A 25,269-nucleotide genomic window follows, 5' to 3' on the forward strand; every position below is an offset into this window, starting at 1 on the left:
GAACTTGTAACTACAATAAACCTTACGCTTTGCAAAATATGATGTTCAATTAGCTTGTTATTTGAAATATTAAGTCAATTACTTTTATTAAATAAAGCGATTTTTGAAATAAATCGGTGCACTACCAATACCAAGTAAAATTAGGAATTTAATAAAATATTAAAACAGAATTACCATACAATAAGGACAGCGGAGGACAACTATCTTTTATAAACAAAACCATCCTTTATGTCGCATGAATTTTTAATTCGATTTCAAAAAATGCAATTTTATTTCTAATACTTTTCGTTTTATGTGACATTATTTATGGCAAACGTTATTAAATATATTAGCGTTAGGCCTAACAAAATTTATTTAAATTCATCGATAATTTTAAAATTGAGAAATTTGCCAAACACAAAAATAGAATTTCTTATTAAAACAAAACATAAGTTATTTAGACAAAAACACATCACTGCTTTAAAATGGGTAAGTTTAGCCGCAGAAACATACGAATAAAAAATTTCCAGGATTCCCTTTCTGTTATGAAAATTCTAATTTTCCAGACAATATTCAAGTTGAAGGCACATTTCTTGTAAATTAAAGAGCAATGCAGCAGAAATATCCTTGTTATGCAAATAGAACTCGGCATAAATAGCAAAGTAGTTGCATATAGTTCCAATGCAAAGAGACTGATCTTTTTAAAAAATATGTTCACACTTTCTTGCATAAGCCATATACAAATTTTTTTAAATTTACATTTTAGTATTTAAAGCTTAGCTTTCAATACATATCTAGAAAAATCTCTTAACATATCTTGAATGTTATCTGACTCCTGATCATCCATCCTACTATATTCGAGGCGAAGAGAAATTTCTTTTAAATTAAAAAGCAACGCTGTGGAAATCTCTTTATTATGAAAACAGTACTCTGCATAACTAGCATAGCATGTACATATTGATTTGATGTGAAGTGACGAATCTTTTCGTGTAACATGTTCACACCATCTTGCATATGCATAAGCCATATCAAACTCACCGATACGAAGAAAATATTGACCAAGATGCAAAGCCATATCACCTTGATCAAATGCAACATTGAATTGGTTTGCTGGAAATTCACTATGCATGTTTTTTAAAAAACCAACAAAACTTAAAACTTCCTGTTGTTGGCTTTTAGAAGCAAGTTTCACAAAAACCATAAAATGCTGAAAATAAAGACAATGTAAAGCATAAGAGTACTCCACTGTAATGTTTTTAATTAAAGTCTTAAATAAGTCTACATCAATATGAATGTTAAAAAAGTTTTCAAACTTATGAGTTACCATATTTGGTATTTCAGATTGGTAAACATAAGTATTTACATGATTACTTATAAGATCAATTGGATCTCGAGTTATTTCGTGAATTTCTTTTATAACTTGAAAAAATTCCTCAAATCTTGATGGGATTAATCTTTTAAGAAAACTTATTGACATAGTATAAGGTACTTTATTAGTTAAATATTCAAAACTTGTAATAGAATTTTTTAATTTGTCAATCGATATTGTTGTGTACTCACAAAGTCTCATATTGTCTTCCTGAGATTTACATTTATAATAACGTGATTCTGCAACACCTTCAAACTCATTTATCATCGTATAAACTTCAATTGCCTTATCATACATCCCTAAAAAATTATAAGATCTTCCAGCATACTTGTGAAGTCGATACAAAGAATCAGCACTTATAGCCATGTTGTCTTTTAAATAATTATACAAGTCAATGCTTTCTTTGTTCATTTCTAAAACTTTAAACACACCAAACTTATTATCTAAAGAATTTCGAGAGGAAACAAGTTTAGTGATCAATAATGGGTCTTTATTACAAACAAGATATATCCCTGTAACAATTTTAAAAAATTCAGCAAGAGTAGTTTTGCCAACCATTTGTTTAAGATATTTTACTATGGGATTGTTTTCAATGCTAAACCAATTTCCTCTTTTAAAAAGATCAAACTGAGACATTTTTTTTTGGTAAGACTTTAAACAAATTTCACAAGCTATTGCAACAGCATATGACATTTCATGCCCCATGTTTTTTAGAAGAACATTAGATTGCATTAAACTTTCAAGAACATCGAAACTGCAAGACTGATTTATTTTAAACCTTTGACTGAGAGTTGATACAAAAAATGTTATAGCTCTGTATATAAAAAATTTAAAATTAAAATTTTGTAGGAACATACCTTCAGTAAAGATTCTGGAAAGATTAAATTGCTGCAAATCATTTAACATTTTTTCAGTAAATGATTCTAAAATAGGTATTTTGTTAACAAAACATTCATGAATACCTTTGGTCCCTGATACAAAGCAAGTCTGCCTTAAAACATCAGAAAGATGATATCCATTTTTTTGATCTTCTTCAAAAGTTAAAAATTTTAGCATTAAACTAACAGGTTTAATTAATTCAACAGTATGAGGCTTTAGCTTTGATGTAGTTTGCCTTCCAAGTGGAAATTTACATGCAGGCAATTGAAATCCATCAAAAGAAATTCCCTTTTCCTTGATGTCAAAAAACCAGTTATGCTCTTTATTATTTGGATTGTTTAAAGAAGGAATAGCAACTGCTGGTAAAAAGGTTTCGCCCAAATTGATAACTGTTATATGAAATATTACTGAATACCATCTAAAATACTCTAAAACTGCTGGGTATGTTTTACTATTTTGAATACCTTCTTTGAGTAAAATCATGTGTTCAAAGTCAGAGTAGGGAGTTATTTCACGTCTTGCTAAAGAACCCATACCTACAAGAGCAAATTCACATGGTATTGGGCCCAATATATCAATGCACTCATCAGATATAAACTTCATTATGTCGGTATACTGGATTGCTATATTGAGCTGTAACAATTTCATTTTCACAATTTTTGCCCTTTCGTTATTGTTTTTCAAGTTAACATTACAGGATTTAATAAATGAGGGCTGGTTTTTTAAAGAAGCACTAGTTATATTTCGCATTACTTTTATTCTAGATTTTACTTCAGCAGATATTGCCATTAAATTTGTTAATGATTCTTGAGCATTTGCCATCTTTAAGATTTTTTGGCATGCAACCTGTAAACCATTATTGACAACCAAGTTAGCAGGATTTCTTAAAAGTGCAGCATTCCATAAGGCTATGCTTTGAATTACAGTTAGTCTGTTCGCTTGATTTTTTCCTTTTGCAAAGTAAAGTTCAGCAAGTTGTTGGAAAATATGTGCAGTTTTAAAAAGTGTATTCTCATCTTCAAATTCTTTGTATTTTCCATCTTGTACTTTGATACAACAAGACTTTAATTTGCTTATTAAATTAAACTCATCTTGTTTAAATTCCATTTTACTTCAACTAAAAAGAACAAAAAAACATTTCGCCATATTTATATTGCCTTGAAAATAAAATAAATCATGTTTCTATGGTTACTTTTTCTTATGTTTTAATAGCCCCATTTAAAGCTTCTAATCATGTCAAAAGTTAGGTAAATACCACTGCTTAAGAAAGATCTTTGTTTTGAAAGTGGCATAAATAGCATAACAGTTGCATATTCTGCCAACAAAACATGATGTATCTTTTCAACAATTCTATTCACACCATCTTGGATATGCGTAAGCCATATCAAAATCCTGTATGTGTTAAAAATACCAACCCATATACATAGCGATTTCGCCATTATCGAAAGAAATTTGATATTTGTTTGTTTGAAAACTGATAGTCATTTCTTTTAATTCAGAAGTAAGGTTAAAAGTCGCTTTGTTTCATTTTAAAAAAAATATTTCGCATTTTTTGATTCTTATTAAAACCTATTTTTGGCTGGTAAACTTTCAAAAATAACAGCATAGCCATAATTTGTTAAAAATTTTTAAATACTGCCTACCCAATTAAAAATACTTAAAAAGTAAAAAAATTCAAACATAATATGGCTAAATATTGCTTTTTATGTTAAGTTTGTTTTCTGCAAAAAAAATTTAAAAAAAAGTACAACAAACGGCTCAGAGAGGACAAAATAAGGTCATTTTCCTATGTCTACCAGCATATGATCTTACGTGACTCGCGAACGTTGGGACTTTCCCTATTACTTTTAAATCTCGATATCTCAAAAACTACTTGTCCAATTTTAAAATAATGGTATCCTCGTGCAAGTTGGAAAAATTCCAACATAATTAAAAAAGAAACTCTGCGACCGAACAAACACTTTAAGTTTTAAAAATTTCATAACAAAAAAAAAATCTAAAAAAGTTAACCAAACTGCAGTGGTTAGGTTTTAATAAGAATCAAAAATAATTTTTTCTAAACCTTGAAAACTCAATAATAAAGTTCAATTAAACAAATTGTTGTGCTAAAGAAAAGAAACATGACAAAGAGGAGAAAGAAAAGATTGGAATAAAACAACAAACAAATTTTGGTCCGTTAGATCTTGTCAGAACACCAAATATAAGATCCAAATCTGTTAAGCTATTTTACTGGTGGTAAATAAATTTGTGCCTATACAGACCCAAATTTTGCTACTTATTTTGGCTATACACTAAACTAAATTATGTATCTATTATAAGATACTTTTTTACCAAAAAAATATAATTTTTAAAGGCTTCTATGTTCTTGTGTATACTATGGCCTTGCCTTAAATTCAGCTGATTTGGGGGGAGACCCATTCATTAATTTGTTTTTATCGAGTTTGGTAGAAATCCCAGCAGTTTTTGTTTGTATTTTAGTATTGGAAAAATGGAGAAGTGTATCCACAGCTTTTATACTAATGCTGCCTGGTGTTGCTTGTATTACTATGTGGATTGTACCAAAGGGCAAGTGGTTTTTTATGTTTAAGAATCTATACCAACATACAAACCTATCACCTTTATCACATGTTCAGTATTTATTACCTTTATCTATACATAAAAAAATATAAAACTAGGTTTAATGCTAATTCTTTACTACAGAAATGTGAGTATGGGACGTGCAGCAGTTTTGCTACTAAAGGAGAAATTTTGTCGCCATTTTTTCGAACGTTGAATGCTATTTCTAAACCCTTACCATATGTTGTATTTGGTTTAATGTCAAATATTGACAGTAAATTTTAGATTATTTTTTAAAATAAAATTAGCACATACCATATATACATTTTTTCTATTTAAATATCTTCTTAACTCTTGCTACTTGTAATTAACAAGCATTTTACTGTTATTTTCAAAGCAAAAACAAAATTAAAATAAACATGAAATTTAAACGCTAATTGTATAATATTACAATTTTTAAAAACAAAACATATTTATTTATGAATTATTTATACATATAAATTAAGAATAAATAACTATCAATTGAATTAATTAATATCTAAACATTTGTTTTTTGGTTTGATATTTCTCACTACAATTTTGTTATTTTGTAAATGAATTTTATTCTTATTTTTGCCTGAGGTCCTTGGCACTAGAGTACCATTAACTAATATTATTCAACTTTGATTAAAGAAAAAGCAGAAAGAAACAAAAGAAAAAACAATATCTTTTTATTACAGCACAGTTTAGACCAAGATGCTGCATAAGTTTTAAAACTTTTAGTTAAAAATTTAACCTACTAGCTTATATTGTCTAAGTAAATTAATATCATGTAGGCAATAGTATTTCACTTGTATTAAAAACTATAAATATTTCCAGGCTTCACAAACATATATAAAAACCAAACAAATTAAAATCTAATACGATTTTATAGATTTTGTTTTATATAAACAACCAACACAAAAATCAAAATTATATCTAATATAGCAAATATTTTTTTAACAAATACTTTTAAAGCTAAAGTTAGTTTAACATTTACCGACATCAATAATAAATTGCTATTTCTAGTCGGTTTATTAACAAAACAGAACAAAATTTTTATTAATTTAAGTTGAAGGCATGATTTTAACATTTTATCAAAGATTTATTAGGTAACAAATCAAATATAAAGAGCTATGTCTAACACATAAAATTAATAAAAATATGTAAATAAGTATTACCTTGTTTAATATTTACTGATATTATATTGCATTTAGCATAACAGATTTTAATCAATGTAACCAAGCACTAAAATTTAATTTAAAATATAATCAATTTATTAACTCATTCATTATTACACAACATTAAATAGATTTTTAAATAACATAAATTTTATTTATCAGTCTAATGATAAAAATAATAATTGCCTTTTATAAAAAAATGGGACTTTACCTAATACTAAAACAAAAATTTATCTTATATAAAAAAAATTACTTTTATTTTATTTAGACTACATTTTTTTTTAACCCAAGTTTTTTATAAAAATATTTTCTGAGATATTGAGACCACTTAACTGCAGCAAAATAACGATAAAAACAACCTAAAATAGCTTTATCATTAAAAAATCGCTGATTTTCCTGACTATTTTCAAGTGTAAGACGCATCTCTTCCAAATTAAAAAGCAATGCTTTAGAAAAATCATTGTGTTCAAAATAGTATTCGGCATAAATAGAGTAGCAGTTGCATATTGTTCCGAGATGAAGTGATGGATCTTTTCTAAACCTGTGCTCACACCATCTTGCATATGCGTAAGCCATATCAATATCACCAATACGCTGAAAATACCAACCAAGGAATAATTCCATTTCACCAATTTCAAAAGAAACTTCTAATTTGTTTGTTTCAACTTTATTTAGCCATTGTTTTACTACATCATAACTGTTAAAAAGGTCTTTCTTCTGCCATTTAGTAGATATACGTGATAAAGCTTTGAATTGTGTACTGTATAGGTGATAAAAAGCTTTAAAACAATCATTTTCAACTTCAATTTTTAAAAATGTTTGAGTTATTTGCAGTAAATAACCTTTCTCTGATTTAATATGAAAAATAACCATGTTTGGAATTTCAGAATCATACACATATGTATTTACATGATTAGTTATAAGATCAATTGAATCTTGAGTTATTTTGTTAATTTTTTTGATAACCTGGGGAAATTCCTTAGATCTTGATGGAATCAATGTTTCAAAAATACTTGATAACATATTTTTAGGCACTTTATCACAAAAATAGGTAAAACCTTTTAATGATTTTTTTAATTTTGAAATAGACATTTCTGTGTAATTTAAAAGATCTTTATAATCACTTTCAGATTCACATTTTTGTAAACGGGCTTTAGCAATACCCTCAAATTCATTTATGTAAGAAAAATACTTGCTGGCCTCATCATGCATTTCTAAATTCTCATAAGATCTTCCAACATACATGCGAAGTCGATTAATAGAGCCATCATCAAGGGTCTTACAGTTTTTTAAAGAATCATATAATTCAAAAATTTCTTCATTCATGTTTAATATTTGAAATACAGCCATCTTATTATCTAAGTTATTCCGTAAGGACCTCAGCATGGTGATAAATGAAGGAGTTATGCTACAATAACAATAAATGTTTCCAACAATCTCGAAACATTCAGCAAGAGCAGTTTTGCCAACCATTTTCCTAAGATTTGTAATGATTTGATTTTTTGCAATTTCAAACCAATTTCCTCTTGTAAGAATGTCAGATTGAGCCATTTCTATTTGGTAAGATTTTAAACGAATCTCACAAGCTATTGCAACGGCATATGACATTTCATGTCCAATATTTTTTGAAAGAACATCAAATTGCATCAAACTTTGAAGTATATCAAAACTGCAAGGCTTACTAATTTTAAATATTCGGCCGAGAACAGATACAAAAAATGTAATAGATCGATATATAAAAGATTTAAAATTAAAATTTTCATGTATTCCATATCTAAGTACAAGTTCTGTGAAGTTAAATTGCTGCAAGTCACTTAACATTTTGTTTAAAGAAGATTTTATTAAAGGTGCTTGCTTAACAAAAGATTCATGAATACTTTTTGTTCCAGATACAAAGCAAGTCTGTCTTAAAACATCTGAAAGATGATATCCATTTTTTAGATCCTCTTCAGAAGTTAAATATTTGAGCATTAAACTAACAGGTTTAATTAATTCAACAGTATGAGGCTTTAGCTTTGATGTAGTTTGCCTACCAAGTGGAAATTTACATGCAGGTAATTGAAATCCATCAAAACAAATTCCTTTTTTATTAAAATCAAAAAACCAGTTGTCCTCTTGTCCATTTAAAACAGGAATAGCAACTGCTGGTAAAATAGTTTCACCCAAATTGATAATTATTACATGAAATATTACTGAATACCATCTAAAATACTTTAATACTGTAGAATATCTTTTACTATTTTGGATACCTTCTTTAAGTAAAATCACATGTTCAAAATCAGAGTAGGGAGTTATTTCACGTCTTGCTAATGACCCCATACCAACAAGAGCAAATTTACATGGTATTTTCCCCAATATATCAATGCACTCATCAGATATAAACTTCATCAATCCAGTATATTGGATTGCTATATTTAGCTGTAACAATTTTATTTTCACAATTTTTGCCCTTTCCCTATTGTTTTTTGAATTAACATTACTCGACTCTGAAACATTAAACTTAGATTTGTGGGCTAAAGTAGCACAAGTTTTTTCTCGCATTACTTTTATTTTAGCTTTTACTTTGTCAGCTAACACCATTAAATTTGTTAATAGTTTTTGAGCATTTGCCATCCTTAAGATTTCTTTGCAAGCATTTTGTAAACCATTAATTACATCTATGTTAGTAGGATTTCTTAGAAGTGCAGCATTCCATAAGGCTATGCTTTGAATTAAGGTTAGTTTGTCGGCTTCTCCACCCCCTTTTGCAAAGTAAAGTTCGGCCAGTTGTTTAAAAATAAGTGAAGTTTGAAAAAGTGTTTCCTTGTCTTCCATTTCTTTGTATTTTCCACATTGAACTTTGGTACAATAAGATTTTAAGTTGCTTACTAAGTTTTTTTCAAGTTCCATTTTGCTTTTACAACTACGAAACAACATCAAAATAAAAATTTTCTTATATTGTCTTTCTTTTGGCTAAAACAAAGAATAAATACTTTATTGCTTTTACAACTTTCTTTTTAAATTCTATGAAAGTATGTAATAAGTTAAACATTACCTGTTAAGTAAATAGCACATGACTAAAGCAGAGAGATATTATTTGCCTTAGTGTTAGCAGTTTGCAGCTTTGAATGATTTGTTGATATAACCTTGTAACTGTTGCTTAATATCATTGTTTTAAAATTAAACAAATGCATAACACTCCATTTTTATGATATTAAAAATTTTGAACTATTAAAATAGCAACTGAAATCGTAATGCCAAAAGACAGGGTAAGAGTTGGACAGACTTGCTAAGCTTTCTATGCCCTGGGCTTCTGCTTGCTTGCAATGTACAGGTATTTTTAAGGGATTGGAGAAAGTTGCAACTTGCGATTTCCATACCATTTCTGGGAATTTTAACATTTTATTGGTAATATATATTTATCAATGACAATACCAAATGATTTACAACTAACTAAATATAATAATTTTCTGTAAAGTTTTCAAAACAACTTCAAAGTGTTTTAAAATATAAGAAAATCAAAATAATAGAAATTAACACACAACCAATAAACATTTTATACAATTTTAAAGGTTATTGTTTGAATCACCAAGATGGTTAGTATCAAGAAAAAGATACAAAGAGGCTGATGCCGGTATACAAAAACTTATTAAAAGTGCAAACCTACCACAACAACCTAATGACGCTATTCTACTTAGCCAAATGGCAAAAGGGTAAATCATAACAAAAAGAATCAAAAACTAAAATTTTAAAAATTTCATAACAAAAGAGACCAAAAAAAAACTTCACCAAACTGCAGTGGTTAGTTAGATTTTAATAAAACTCGAAAATATTTTTTTTTAACCTTAATTACTCAAAAATAAAAGTTCTGATTAAACAAATTGTTGTGCTAGAGAGAATAAACATGACAAAGAGGAAGAAGTAGAAATTGGAGAAAAACAACAAACAGATTTTGGCCCACCAAATATGAGATCCAAGTCTCTTAAGCTATTTTATTGCTGGTAAATAAATTTGTGCCTATACAGACCCAAATTTTGCTATTTAAGCTCTAAAGTGCAATATAACTCATTTTGGCTGTATAGTAAACTGATATATCTAAAATACATTTTTAGCAAAAAAAAAATTTTCACAGGCTTGTATGTTCGTGTGTATACTACGGCCTTACCTTAAATTCAGCTGATTTGGGGGGAGACCCATTCATCAATTTGTTTTTATCGGGTTTGGTAGAAATACCGGCAGTATTTGTTTGCATTTTAATATTGGAAAAATGGGGAAGAAGATTATCTACTGCTTTTACACTAATGCTGTCTGGTGTTGCTTGTATTACTAAATCATTAAATTGATTTTGTCATTTTTTCCCGTCGCATTGTTGTAATATTAATTGTATATCGTATTTATTATTTACTTTTATCAATGCGCAAAAAACCAAAAAAAAATAAAATAAAAAATGTGGATTGTACCAAAAGGCAAGTGGTTTTTTATATTTAAGAATGTATACCAACATACAACCCTATAACCTTTATCACATGTTTATTGCATTATTTATAGATCAGTCACAAAAAAAATTTTTAACCATTAAACTTCTTTTAGAATTGCTGTGGCTTAATATAACATGTTCTTTGATTGGTAAATTCAGTATTGCAGCAGCGTTTAGTTCTGTTTATATTTATGCCACAGAACTTTACCCAAAAAAGTTTAATAACTTAATATAAAGTTTAATTTAAAAAGTTTAAAGTTTAATAAAGTTTAATAACTTAATATATACATAGTATCTTCATTAAAGTCAGTATTTATTACCTTTATCTATACATGAAAAAGTATAAAACTAGGTTTAATGCTAACTTTTTTATTAAAGAAATGTGGGTATGGGGCTGTGCAGTAGTTTTGCCCCGATAGGAGGAACTTTGTCGCCGTTTATCGGAATGTTGGATGCTATTTCTGAACCCTTACCATATGTTGTATTTGGTTTAATGTCCATTGTTGGAGGTAAACCAGTATTTACTAAATAAAATTGGTATTTTCCATACAAAAGGGCATTTTCATCAACAAACATAACAACATCATTTTTAGAGTATACACAAAGTTAAAATTTACATTAAGTTTAAACACTAATTTGTATTAAAATTTACTAGAGTAAAAGACTCTTATTAAAAACTAGAAATGTACCCAGAACTCACAAACATACTTAAAAACGAAAGAAAATTAATGCTAACCTTACAAATCATATAGTAAAATAAATGTTTGTATAAAATAAAAGTATAATGACATTTCTACTATAAATAAAAAAAAGTAATTGCCATATATGTGCATGTTTTGTTACTGCCATGCAATAAACTGTGTTGTTGTGTTTGTTGTTCTGCAATTGTAAATACAATAAACTGTTTGCTTTGCACAATATGCTATTTAACTAATTTGTTTTTAAGTGTTTAGTCACGTTTAAAAAAAGAGTTTTGAACCTATAGTTAATTTGACATTTATCAACACCTATATTAAATTTCTATCTTTAGTTAGTTTATTATCAAATCAAAACAAAAATCTAACCAATTTAAGTTAAAAGCATGATTTTAACAATTTATAAAACATTTAAAAGGGAACAAAACAAATAAACTAAGCCATGTTAAACAAATAAATTTTAGAAATGAAATTGTAAATAAGTAAAAGCTTGTTTAATATTATTATCTGTAGTTCATTTAGCACAACAGGTTTTAATCAATGTAACTATCATGTACTACAAATTTAATTAAAAAAATAATCGCCTATTTTAAACTAAAACCTAATTTTACAAAATGCTATTTTTAACCTAATTTATTTTTGAAAAAAGAGACTATCTGTAAATAGTAAAATTTTATCCTGCATATTAAACACTGAAAGTTGTTAATACAAGTTTTTTTTAAATTTACATTTCAGTATTTGAAGCTGTCGATACATACTTATAAAAATCTCTTAACATAGTTTGTATGTTAACCGCCTCTTGATCATCCATTCAACTATATTCAAGGCGAAGGCAAATTTCTTTTAAATTAAAAAGCAACGCTGTGGAAATGTCTTTATTATGAAAATAGTACACTGCATAACTAGCATAGCCTGTACATAATGATTTAATGTGAAGCGACAGATCTTTTCGTGTAACATGTTCACACCATCTTACATATGCATAAGCCATATCAAACTCACTGATACGAAGAAAATATTGACCAAGTTGTAAATCTATATCACCTTGATCAAATCCAATATTGCATTGGTTTGCTGGAAATTCACACATTTTTTTTAAAAAAACAGCAAAATTTAAAATTTCCTGTTATTGGCTTTTAGAAGCAAGTTTCACAAAAACAATAAAATGCCTAAAATAAAGCTTTACGTTGTGTAAAGCATAAGAGTACTCCACTGTAATGTTTTTAATTAAAGTCTTAAATAAACCACATCAATATGAACGTTAAAAAAGGCTTCAAACTGATGAGTGACCATATTTGGTATTTCAGAATGGTGAACATAAGAAATTACATGATTACTTATAAGATCAATTGGTTCTTGAGTTATTTCGTGAATTTCTTTTATAACTTGAAAAAATTCCTCAAATCTTGATGGGATTAATCTTTTAAAAAAACTTATTGACATGGTATAGGGCACTTCATTAGTTAAATATTTAAAACTTGTAATAGAATTTTTCAATTTGTCAATCGATATTTTTGTGTATTCACAAAGTTTAATATAGTCTTCCTGAGATTTACATTTGTAACAACATGATTCTGCAACACCTTCAAACTCGTTTATCATTGTATAAACTTCAATTGCCTTACCATACATCCCTAAAATATCATAAGATCTTCCAGCATATTTGCGAAGTCGATACATAGAACCAGCACTTATAGCCATGTTGTCTTTTAAAGAATTATACAAGTCAATGCTTTCTTTGTTCATTTCTAAAACTTTAAACACACCAAACTTATTATCTAAAGAATTGCGAGAGGAAACAAGTTTAGTGATCAATAATGGGTCTTTATTACAAACAAGATATATCCCTGTAACAATTTTAAAAAATTCAGCAAGAGTAGTTTTGCCAACCATTTGTTTAAGATATTTTACTATGGGATTGTTTTCAATGCTAAACCAATTTCCTCTTTTAAAAAGATCAAACTGAGACATTTTTTTTTGGTAAGACTTTAAACAAATTTCACAAGCTATTGCAACAGCATATGACATTTCATGCCCCATGTTTTTTAGAAGAACATTAGATTGCATTAAACTTTCAAGAACATCGAAACTGCAAGACTGATTTATTTTAAACCTTTGACTGAGAGTTGATACAAAAAATGTTATAGCTCTGTATATAAAAGATTTAAAATTAAAATTTTGTAGGAACATACCTTCAGTAAAGATTCTGGAAAGATTAAATTGCTGCAAATCATTCAACATTTTTTCAGTAAATGATTCTAAAATAGGTATTTTGATAACAAAAGATTCATGAATACCTTTGGTCCCTGATACAAAGCAAGTCTGCCTTAAAACATCAGAAAGATGATATCCATTTTTTAGATCTTCTTCAAAAGTTTAAAATTTTAGCATTAAACTAACAGGTTTAATTAATTCAACAGTATGAAGCTTTAGCTTTGATGTAGTTTGCCTACCAAGTGGAAATTTACATGCAGGCAATTGAAATCCATCAAAAGAAATTCCCTTTTCCTTGATGTCAAAAAAACAGTTATGCTCTTTATTATTTGGATTGTTTAAAGAAGGAATAGCAACTGCTGGTAAAAAGGTTTCGCCCAAATTGATAACTGTTATATGAAATATTACTGAATACCATCTAAAATACTCTAAAACTGCTGGGTATGTTTTACTATTTTGAATACCTTCTTTGAGTAAAATCATGTGTTCAAAGTCAGAGTAGGGAGTTATTTCACGTCTTGCTAAAGAACCCATACCAACAAGAACAAATTCACATGGTATTGGACCCAATATATCAATGCACTCATCAGATATAAACTTCATTATGTCAGTATACTGGATTGCTATATTGAGCTGTAACAATTTAATTTTTACAATTTTTGCCCTTTCGTTATTGTTTTGTGAGTTAACATTACAGGATTCAATAAATAAGGGGAAGGACTAGTTATATTTCGCATTACTTTTATTCTAGATTTCACTTCAGCAGATATTGCCATTCAATTTGTAAATGGATTTTGAGCATTTGCCATCCTTAAAATCTTTTGGCATGCAACCTGTAAACCATTATTGACAACCAAGTTAACAGGATTTCTTAAAAGTGCAGCATTCCATAAGGCTATGCTTTGAATTACAGTTAGTTTGTCCGCTTGATTTTTTCCTTTTGCAAAGTAAAGTTCAGCAAGTTGTTGGAAAATATGTGCAATTTTAAAAAGTGTATTCTCATCTTCGAATTCTTTGTATTTTCCATCTTGTACTTTGATACAACAAGACTTTAATTTGCTTATTAAATTAAACTCATCTTGTTTAAATTCCATTTTTCTTTTAACTAAAATGAACAAAAGAACATTTTGCCATATGTATATGGACTTAAAAATAAAACAAATCATATTTCTATAGTTACTTCTCTTTTCGTTTTAATAGCCCCTTTTGAAGCTTAACTAAGCATGTCAAAAATTAAGTAAATATATAATAATTAGGATAAAGAAACTTTATATGCCTTATAGTTTTGAATAAATTTTTTTTACTCCATTAATAAAGCAATCATATAAAACTTAAATTTTATAATGAAAAAAGTCTTAAAATCTAATATTTTGTAATCGCCCTTTAAAAAAAAATTAATCAATTAAAATATATAAAAAAATGTATATATATATCTTGTTAAAATGAAAAAAAATTTTTTAAAAAAAAAAAACCATAGGTTGTTAATCTACAATAACTTCTTAATAAAAAATTATTGTTAAGCAACAAACAATATCTTTCTTATTTTTAAATATATTTTATTTCGAAAAAAAATATATATTTGTGGTAAAAAGATTTAATTTAAAGAACAAAAACTTAAATTTACATTGTTTTGAATAATAATAATAATAGTTTTTAAAACCCCACCCAACGCCAACTTTTAAAACAAGTTTACAAAAATACACAAAAATAATTTTTAACCAACGTAACAAAAAAACTAAGGTTCTTGCTAATTTAGTATACTTTTTAAATTATTAACAATTATTTTGATTATATATTCGCTTAGCCTCAGCAACATATTTACGTAAATCAGACAATATTTTTATATTGTTACTAATTTCTCGTCTCCCCATTACACTATACTTATCATAATTTTGTTTCTCAGCTAAATTAAAAAGCAATGCCTGTGAAACATCTTTGTTTTGAAAATAGTACTCGGCATAAATAGCATAACAGTTGCATATTCTTCCAACAAAACATGATGTATCTTTTCGACAATTATATTCACACCATTTTGCATATGCATAATCCATGTCAAAATCCTGTATGCGTTGAAAATACCAACCAAGATACATAGCGATTTCGCCATTATCAAAAGAAATTTTTGATTTGCTTGTTTGAAAATCAATAGCCATTTTTTATAATTTAGCGGAAAGGTGTATAAGCTGCTTTGTTTTATTTTTAGAAAAATATTTAGCATTTGATTTAAAATACAACAAATGAAGGCTAAAAAAAGAGGGATTATACTTATTCAAAATAAAATCTTTAAAAAACCTGCATAACGTTGAATCAGACTCCACACAATTATATTTTTCAAAAAAAAAATAAAACTACCATAGGAATGCCAGAATCGTTTGCATATGTATTCAAATGATTTCTTATAAGATTGATGGAATCTTTAGTAATTGCATAAATGTCCTTGATAAATTGAGTAAATTCATGTTTCTTCGCTGGGTTTATTTTTTTAAGAATATTCAACCTACAATTTGTCAATTTATCCCATAAATAGTTAAAACTTTTCATTGAACTTGTCATTTTGGTGATAGAGATCTCAATGTCCTTTGTAAGTTCAGCAAAATGTTTCTCAGTTTTACAAACATAAAATTTACATTGTGCCATACCATCATAACTTCTAATGTTTGAATAAACTTTAGTTGCCTCTTTATATTTTCCTAAATTCATATAGCTCAATGCAAGATATTTTTGAATGTGCCAAATGTAAGCAGTACTAAGAGCCTTATTGTCTTTTTCTGAATTGTATAACTCAATTATTTCGTTATACATGTGTAAGATTACAAAAACAGACATTCTATAATCTAAATTATTTCTTAAAGAAGTAAGCTTTTTGATTAGTATTGGAGTTTTGCAACAATAATAATAAATATTTCCAACAATTTCCAAAAATTCAGCAAGTGTATTTTTGCCAACCATTTCTTTAAAATTTGTAATGATTTGATTTTTTTCAATGTAAAACCAATTTCCTTTAGTAAAAATATCAGACTGTGCCACTTCTATTAGGTAAGATTTTAAACGTATCTCGCAAGCTATTGCAACAGCATATGACATATCATGTTCAATGTTTTTTGGAAGATCATTAGTTTGCATTAAACTTTGAAGTATATCAAAACTGCAAGACTTATTTAGTTTAAACAATTGACCAAGAACTGAAACAAAATAAGTGATAGCTCGGTAAATGTAAGATTTCAAATTAAAAATTTCGAATACCTCAAATTTGTTTAAATGTTCCTCCAGATTAAATTGTTGCAAATCATTTAACATTTTGTCGGTATTCCATTCCATAGAAGGCATTTGTTTAATAAAAGATTCATGAATACCTTTTGTTCCAGACACAAAGCAAGTCTGTCTTAAAACATCTGAAAGATGATATCCATTTTTTAGATCTTCTTCAAAAGTTAAAAATTTTAGCATTAAACTAACAGGTTTAATTAATTCAACAGTATGAGGCTTTAGCTTTGATGTAGTTTGCCTTCCAACTGGAAATTTACATGCAGGCAATTGAAATCCATCAAAAGAAATTCCCTTTTCCTTAATGTCAAAAAACCAGTTATGCTCTTTATTATTTGGATTGTTTAAAGAAGGAATAGCAACTGCTGGTAAAAAGGTTTCGCCCAAATTGATAACTGTTATATGAAATATTACTGAATACCATTTAAAATACTCTAAAACTGCTGGGTATGTTTTACTATTTTGAATACATTCTTTGATCAAAATCATGTGTTCAAAGTCAGAGTAGGGAGTTATTTCACGTCTTGCTAAAGAACCCATACTTACAAGAGCAAATTCACATGGTGTTGGGCTGAATATATCAATGCACTCATCAGATATAAACTTCATTATGTCGGTATACTGGATTGCTATATTAAGCTGTAACAATTTCATTTTCACAATTTTTGCCCTTTCGTTATTGTTTTTTAAGTTAACATTACAGGATTCAATAAATGAGGGCTGGTTTTTTAAAGAAGCACTAGTTATATTTCGCATTACTTTTATTCTAGATTTTACTTCAGCAGATATTGCCATTAAATTTGTTAATGATTTTTGAGCTTTTGCCATCCTTAAGATTTTTTGGCATGCAACGTGTAAATCATTAATGACAACCAAGTTAGCAGGATTTCTTAAAAGTGCAGCATTCCATAAGGCTATGCTTTGAATTAAAGTTCGTCTGTCCGCTTGATTTTTTTCCTTTTGCAAAGTAAAGTTCAGCAAGTTGTTGGAAAATATGTGCAGTTTTAAAAAGTGTATTTTCATCTTCGAATTCTTTGTATTTTCCATCTTGTACTTTGATACAACAATACTTTAATTTGCTTATTAAATTAAACTCATCTTGTTTAAATTCCATTTTACTTTAACTAAAAAGAACAAAAAAACATTTTGCCATATTTATATTGACTTAAAAATAAAAAAAATTATATTTCTATAGTTACTTCTCCTTTCGTTTTAATAGCCCCTTTTGAAGCTTAACTAAGCATGTCAAAAATTAAGTAAATATCAAATGATTACGATAAAGAAACTTTATATGCCTTATAGTTTTGAATAATTTTTTTTTTCTTCTATTAATAAAGCAATCATGTAATACTTAAATTTCATAATGAAAAAAGTCTTAAAATCTAAAATTTTGTAATCGCCCTTTAAAAAAAAATTAATCAATTAAAATATATAAAAAAATGTATATATATATCTTGTTAAAATGAAAAAAAAATAATGGGGATTTCTTTTTAAAAAAAAAACCACAGGTTCTACAAATCTACAATAACTTCTTAATAAAAAAGTTATTGTTAAGCAACAAACTATACCTTTCTTATTTTTAAATATATTTTATTTAGAAAAAAAATATGTATTTGTGATAAAAAGATTTAATTTATAGAACAAAAACTTAAATTTACATTGTTTTGAATAATAATAATAATAGTTTTTAAAACCCCACCCAACGCCAACTTTTAAAACAAGTTTACAAAAATACACAAAAATAATTTTTAACCAACGTAACAACAAAAACTTAGGTTCTTGCTAATTTAGTATACTTTGTGAATTATTAACAATTATTTGGATTATATATTCGCTTAGCCTCAGCAACATATTTACGTAAATCAGACAATATTTTTATATTGTTAATAATTTCTCGTCTCCCCATTACACTATACTTATCATAAATTTGTTTTTCAGCTAAATTAAAAAGCAATGCCTGTGAAACATCTTTGTTTTGAAAATAGTACTCGGCATAAATAGCATAACAGTTGCATATTCTTCCAACAAAACATGATGTATCTTTTCGACAATTATATTCACACCATCTTGCATATGCATAAGCCATGTCAAAATCCTGTATGCGTTGAAAATACCAACCAAGATACATAGCAATTTCGCCATTATCAAAAGAAATTTTTGATTTGCTTGTTTGAAAATCGATAGCCATTTTTTTTAATTTAGCGGAAAGGTGTATAAGCTGCTTTGTTTTATTTTTAGAAAAATATTTAGCATTTGATTTAAAATACAACAAATAAAGGTTAAAAAAAGAGGGATTATACTCATTTAAAATAGAATCTTTAAAAAACCTGCATAACTTTGAATCAGATTCCACACAATTATATTTTTCAAAAAAAAATAAAACTACCATAGGAATGCCAGAGTCGTTTGCATATGTATTTAAATGATTTCTTATAAGATTGATGGGATCTTTAGTAATTGCGTTGATGTCCTTGATAATTTGAGGAAATTCATGTTTCTTCGCTGGGTTTATTTTTTTAAGAATATTCAACCTACAATTTGTCAATTTATCCCATAAATAGTTAAAACTTTTCATTGAATTTGTCATTTTGGTGATAGAGATCTCAATGTCCTTTGTAAGTTCAGCAAAATGTTTCTCAGTTTTACAAACATAAAATTTACATTGTGCCATACCATCATAACTTCTAATGTTTGAATAAATTTTAGTTGCCTTTTCATATTTTCCTAAATTCGTATAGCTCAATGCAAGATATTTTTGAATGTGCCAAATGTAAGCAGTACTAAGAGCTTTATTGTCTTTTTCTGAATTGTATAACTCAATTATTTCGTTATACATGTGTAAGATTACAAAAACAGACATTCTATAATCTAAATTATTTCTTAAAGAAGTAAGCTTTTTGATTTGTATTGGAGTTTTGCAACAATAATAATAAATATTTCCAACAATTTCCAAAAATTCAGCAAGTGTATTTTTGCCAACCATCTCTTTAAAATTTGTAATGATTTGATTTTTTTCAATGTAAAACCAATTTCCTTTAGTAAAAATATCAGACTGTGCCACTTCTATTAGGTAAGATTTTAAACGTATCTCGCAAGCTATTGCAACAGCATATGACATATCATGTTCAATGTTTTTTGGAAGATCATTAGTTTGCATTAAACTTTGAAGTATATCAAAACTGCAAGACTTATTTAGTTTAAACAATTGACCAAGAACTGAAACAAAATAAGTGATAGCTCGGTAAATGTAAGATTTCAAATTAAAAATTTCGAATACCTCAAATTTGTTTAAATGTTCCTCCAGATTAAATTGTTGCAAATCATTTAACATTTTGTCGGTATTCCATTCCATAGAAGGCATTTGTTTAATAAAAGATTCATGAATACCTTTTGTTCCAGACACAAAGCAAGTCTGTCTTAAAACATCTGAAAGATGATATCCATTTTTTAGATCTTCTTCAGAAGTTAAAAATTTTAGCATTAAACTAACAGGTTTAATTAATTCAACAGTATGGGGTTTTTGCTTTGATGTAGTTTGCCTTCCAAGTGGAAATTTACATGCAGGTAATTGAAAACCATCAAAAGAAATTCCCTTTTTATTGAAATCAAAAAACCAGTTATGCTCTTTATTATTTGGATTGTTTAAAGAAGGAATAGCAACTGTTGGTAAAATAGTTTCACCCAAATTAATAATTATTATATGAAATATTACTGAATACCATCTAAAATACTCTAACAAGGCATTGTAGGTTTTAGTATTTTGAATATCCTCTTCAAGTAGAATCACATGTTCAAAATCAGAGTAAGGTGTTATTTCACGTCTTGCTAATGACCCCATACCAACAAGAGCAAATTTACATGGTATTGGTCCCAATACATCAGTGCACTTATCAGATATAAACTTCATTATGTCTGTATACTGGATTGCTATATCGAGCTGTAACAATTTCATTTTTTCAATTTTAGCCCTTTTCTTGATGTTTTTGGAAATACTACCATTTGATTCGAAAAACATATAAGTAGGTTTGTTAGCTAAAGCAGCTTTAGTTTTTTCTCGCATTACTTTTACTTTGGGTTTTACTTCATCAGCTACCGCTATTAAATTCTTCAACTGATTTTGAGCATTTGTCATTTTTAAGATCCTTTGACAAGCATCCTTTAAACCATTAATGACATCCAAATTATAAGGATTTCTTAGGAGTGAAGCATTCCATAAGGCTATGCTTTGAATTAAAGCGAGTTTGTCTTCTTTTTTTGCTCCCTTCTCAAAGTATAGTTTAGCCAATTGATGAAAAATAAGTGAAGTTTTGACAAGTGTTTTTTCATCTTCAATTTCTTTGTATCTTCCATCCTGTACTTTAGAACAATAAGACTTTAACTTGCTTATTAATTCGGATTCCATTGTTTAAAACTCTATTTAAGTTCAACAAAAATCAAATTATCAACGATGTGCTTCTCCGTAAAGTAATAAGAGCTTAAATATTTTTATATAGGCCCGTTACTTCCTTTTCAAAAGCATACATAAAGTTAAACATTAGCGATTGTGTAAACAATATATGACTAAAGCAAAAAAACGTTATTTGCTTTAACACTAATGGTCTATGGGTTAGCTATGTTAATAAATTAAATACAATTAATTTGAATTTGTCAGGACATGATACTAAAACTGGGTAATAAACAAATTTTTTTCAATTAGACAGTCTTGAACCATAAAAAATTACAATCACATTTTTTATGTTAAAACAATAATACTTAAAATTCAAGAAATTTTTTCTTTGTTTCAACTTTTCCCAAAAACTTTGAAAAGAAACTAATATAGTTTTAATATAGTCATAAAAATTAACTAAAGTTATCTTTTTTGTTTTATAAAAACTTTAAAACTAAAAATAAGTAATTTTTGAATGATTTAAAAATAAATGATAAAGAAAAAGATGCTTTATAAATTTTAAAAGTTTATGTTAAGAAGTCAAATTTGAAGAATATTAACTTAACTGTGTTCTGCTTAGTAGGTATAAAGAACTATTAAAAGCATTTACCATTTATAAAAGTCAGAAATTAAGTCATACTATAAGCCTCATTACTGAAACTTAAGTAACGAGTTTATGTTATAATAAAATTTTTCAAATTCCAAAAATAAATAAATACTGACTGATAATAAAACACCAAAGTTTTTGTTAATTTAAAAATATAAACATCTAAAAACAACTACTTTTTTCTGTAATTTCTTATCAGATTGCAGTTCGATAAGTTTGTTTTAGCGACATTTTATATTGAAGTTTGATGCCTTTTAGTATAGAGCGTTTTTTTAAGTTATTTTTGTTTTATATTGTGAATACAATAAATGGTCTGCTTTGCACAATACAATTATGGTTTATGTAGATTATTGCCCCTTGCTTGAACCCAAAACCTTTGGTAGCAAACTTGCAGTAGATTAATATTAGCTAATTTGTGATAACATTTAAAATAATTACTAGTTTTTTAGACTAAAAGCCTATTAAAAAAAACTACAACTAGAATTTTTTTAAACAACAAAAATTTATAAAAAAAATTGTAAAATTAACTTACGTTGAGGAAATTTTGAAATGTTATCTGCAACCCTGATTAACATTCTTGCAGCTTTTTCATGATCACCTCTCTTCACATGACTTTTCACGATCACATATGAGTGCAATATGAGAAGACTGGTTTCCATTTCATGAGGCACTTTAATATCACGATCTTTTAACTCTTTCATCATGCTAAAGAAATGTAAATTTGAATTTTCAGTTGAGAATTTTAATTTTAAAATTTTTTTTAAAGGTTTTGAACAACAAAAAATAAACAGAGCTTTAATATAAAGTTAAACTACTTTTTTACTAGACCAGTTTAGATAAAATTTTATTGTACCTGAACAGAAGATCATGTGCTTTCCTGTAATTTCCATTCTTTTGTTCTTCTTTTGATATAATAGTTGCTGTCTGTGCAGCTTCTTTGTAGTGTTTTAATGCCATGTACAGTTTAAACAAATAGTTGGCATCCTAAAAAACAATTTAAAAAATATTGTTACAAAATTTTAACAACAATTTAGTTTAAAAAATATTTTCATTGTTTTAATATAAAATACTATAACATTAAAAAAAAAGTGCCAGAACTTAATTAAGCAATTATTTAAGAAAACAACTTAAAAAATGTCAAATATCTTGTATGATGTGTCAGTTAAAATTATTTTTAAAATGAAATTCACCCTAGGCATGCCATCCACTTCTCCCATTAAAAAGTCGGTGAGTTGTCTGGTTAAACTGTTATCTTTTGACAGTGCCACAGCTTGTATTGCCATATCTATTGCTTCATCACTGTTCTCAGTCGATGAAGAACATTTAAGAAAGTGTTTTAAAGCCTAAAAAATTTTTTTTTTATAATTTATTTATCATTTTGAATTAAAAATGCAAATTTGTATTTTTTAATAAGTATGAAAATATTTCTTTAACCTTTAAAATACTATATAAAATTACTTTTAATAAACATAATATATTTTTACTTTAGGGTATTGACCACATAATGTAAAAAATTTCCCAGCCAGAAAATGATTTTTGTCATTTTCAAAATGAACGGCAATGCTTTTAAAATCCTCCTGTGTGGCATCTTCACCAATTATTTCAGCATACACCTTTAATACAAAAATCACAATTACTAAAATAACACAAATATTGCTTAATGTAACCAAAAAAATATTTTTAATATGTATACACTTCCTATGACAATATGTTGAGTAGTATTTTGATTAAAAAATTTACATATTTAAATACAAATTTGTTTTTTTAATAACCTTGTTTTAAACGATAAAATTGATATTAAAAAAATTATAAAAATATTTTCATACTTCCATTTGTCCATGTTGTTGGGCCATTTGAAAAGCTTCATCGTTACATTTTGATAAAACAAGAAACTGGATCGCAGACCCATAATCACCAAGTTTTATGAAAAATCTGCAATTGAATCATATATTATTAATATTAACAAAAATAAAAAAATTTTGTTGTGGAAATTCACCAAGATGCCAAACAATCAAAAAACTTTTAAATCCTCACCTTGCCACCATTTTTGCCCCCTCTGTTGATCCACTTGACTTAACAACCTGTACAGCTTTTTCTGGGTCACGGAGATGGTCCAAATAAATTCGGATTTCATTATCGAAATCTTTTGCAGTGTGGTAGGCCTTGGCTGCCTCTGCATGTTTACCATCTGCCTCTTTTGCTTTGGCATACTGAAGGTGGATTTTGAGAGAAGTCACCTGCATAAAAAAATGTTTTTTTGGTATTATTTACATAAAAGTAAAATATGCGTATTTAAAAAAAATTAATAAAAAATTTTAGAGGAGTGTAAAAAATAACTTATTTAGTTTCTTAGGGTAATTTAAACCATAAAGATATCGTCATTTGTACACTATCTCTATTATCATAATATTATAGCTATCTAGGTAAACAAAATAATTAAAATAAACTTTTAGTATTAAAATAACAAAATATATTTAAAGAACTATGTTCAATTACGTTTGGTAATAATTCTCCAACTCTTTGCCAATTTTTGCTTTTAATATAAACAGCAGCAGCCTTATCACAGTAATCTCCTTTCTCAAATAACACAGCAGCTTCTGCATACTGACGCATGCCTTCCAATATACTTCCACATTCCTTGTAAAATTACATAATTTAAATTATAAAAATAAAATATTATTTGAATAATATTGAATCATAATATTAAATTTTAATAAATAAAAAATAAATACTAACTAATCATTAAAAATTATATTAATAAATTTATGTAGGTCTATATTTGGAAATGTTGTGTTCTTTTAAATTGCCTTTTAAAACTAATTTGTCCAATTTGATTTAGATTTCAAAGAACAATCAAAAATTAAAAAATTTTAAAACCTAAAATTAACATTGTAGTTGTCATAAATTCATAGAAACAATAATTTCTAAAAAAAAATACTTTTTTAAGTTGTCGACTTGGGTGTTGTAATGCAAGTTGGACGCCTCGTCTTATGTCACCAAGTCTGATGGCAGTACGTGCCACACCAGCTGCACATGTTTCGTCATGTTCTTTATTTTCTGATAACCTGGTAACTCCCTTTTCATAATGCGATAACGCAGAAGTGTAATTGCCCCTAAAAAATTAGAAAATAATTTTTTAAATTATTCATGTTGGTTAGCAAATCTACAGGTATTGGCCAGACCAGGATTATTTATACTGCAATAATGATTTTTAATAAAAAGATAACTAATAAAAAAAAACTTAATAACTTTAAACTTACGTGAACTCGAGTTGCTGCCCATACTCTTTAGCAATATAAGGGATTTGTTTTGGATCAAGTCTGTTGGCCAGCTGTAAGGCTGTGTCCCAATGCATTAAATCTCTCCTTAAATCTAGAGCAGCTGAAGGTTGACTTGAGGCTAATAAGAGTTCCTGGGCATGATCAAATTCACCAATGTATGAAGCAAGGGTTCCAGCTAACAAATTACTGTCTTCCACATCTCTGCAATGTAAAAATCATTAAAAAAATACTTTTAAAGACAACTTCAAAACAAAAAGAGCAATTCTAGGATTTAAATATTAAAAAAATATTTATGTTTTAAATAAAGAAAGTTTTATGTATCAGATAAAGAAACTTAAAAAGTA

At 27.3% G+C, this 25,269-nt stretch overlaps 2 protein-coding genes across 3 annotated transcripts in view; one reads left to right on the plus strand and one right to left on the minus strand.

Moving 5' to 3' along the window:
* Positions 1 to 25,269, minus strand: part of LOC145764173 (WD repeat-containing protein 19-like) — a 40,809-nt gene that overhangs the window by 9,468 nt on the left and 6,072 nt on the right. For both annotated transcript variants that reach the window (XM_082575771.1, XM_082575772.1), the window contains 9 exons: positions 24,905 to 25,126; positions 24,583 to 24,757; positions 24,141 to 24,281; positions 23,679 to 23,881; positions 23,471 to 23,576; positions 23,129 to 23,257; positions 22,835 to 22,987; positions 22,498 to 22,628; positions 22,177 to 22,349 (listed from right to left, as the gene is read on the minus strand). In XM_082575771.1, coding sequence (XP_082431897.1) covers positions 22,177 to 22,349; positions 22,498 to 22,628; positions 22,835 to 22,987; positions 23,129 to 23,257; positions 23,471 to 23,576; positions 23,679 to 23,881; positions 24,141 to 24,281; positions 24,583 to 24,757; positions 24,905 to 25,126 — 1,433 coding nt within the window. The remainder of the gene's footprint in view (positions 1 to 22,176; positions 22,350 to 22,497; positions 22,629 to 22,834; positions 22,988 to 23,128; positions 23,258 to 23,470; positions 23,577 to 23,678; positions 23,882 to 24,140; positions 24,282 to 24,582; positions 24,758 to 24,904; positions 25,127 to 25,269) is intronic.
* On the plus strand, positions 8,988 to 10,970 carry LOC145763659 (organic cation transporter protein-like). The gene is given in 8 exon segments (XM_082575163.1): positions 8,988 to 8,997; positions 9,202 to 9,300; positions 9,303 to 9,369; positions 9,534 to 9,674; positions 9,855 to 9,962; positions 10,094 to 10,299; positions 10,543 to 10,654; positions 10,817 to 10,970. Coding segments are annotated over 8 exon segments (897 nt in total).

Source organism: Corella eumyota, chromosome 1 (assembly GCF_963082875.1).
Source record: "Corella eumyota chromosome 1, kaCorEumy4.1, whole genome shotgun sequence".
NCBI lineage: Eukaryota > Metazoa > Chordata > Ascidiacea > Phlebobranchia > Corellidae > Corella > Corella eumyota.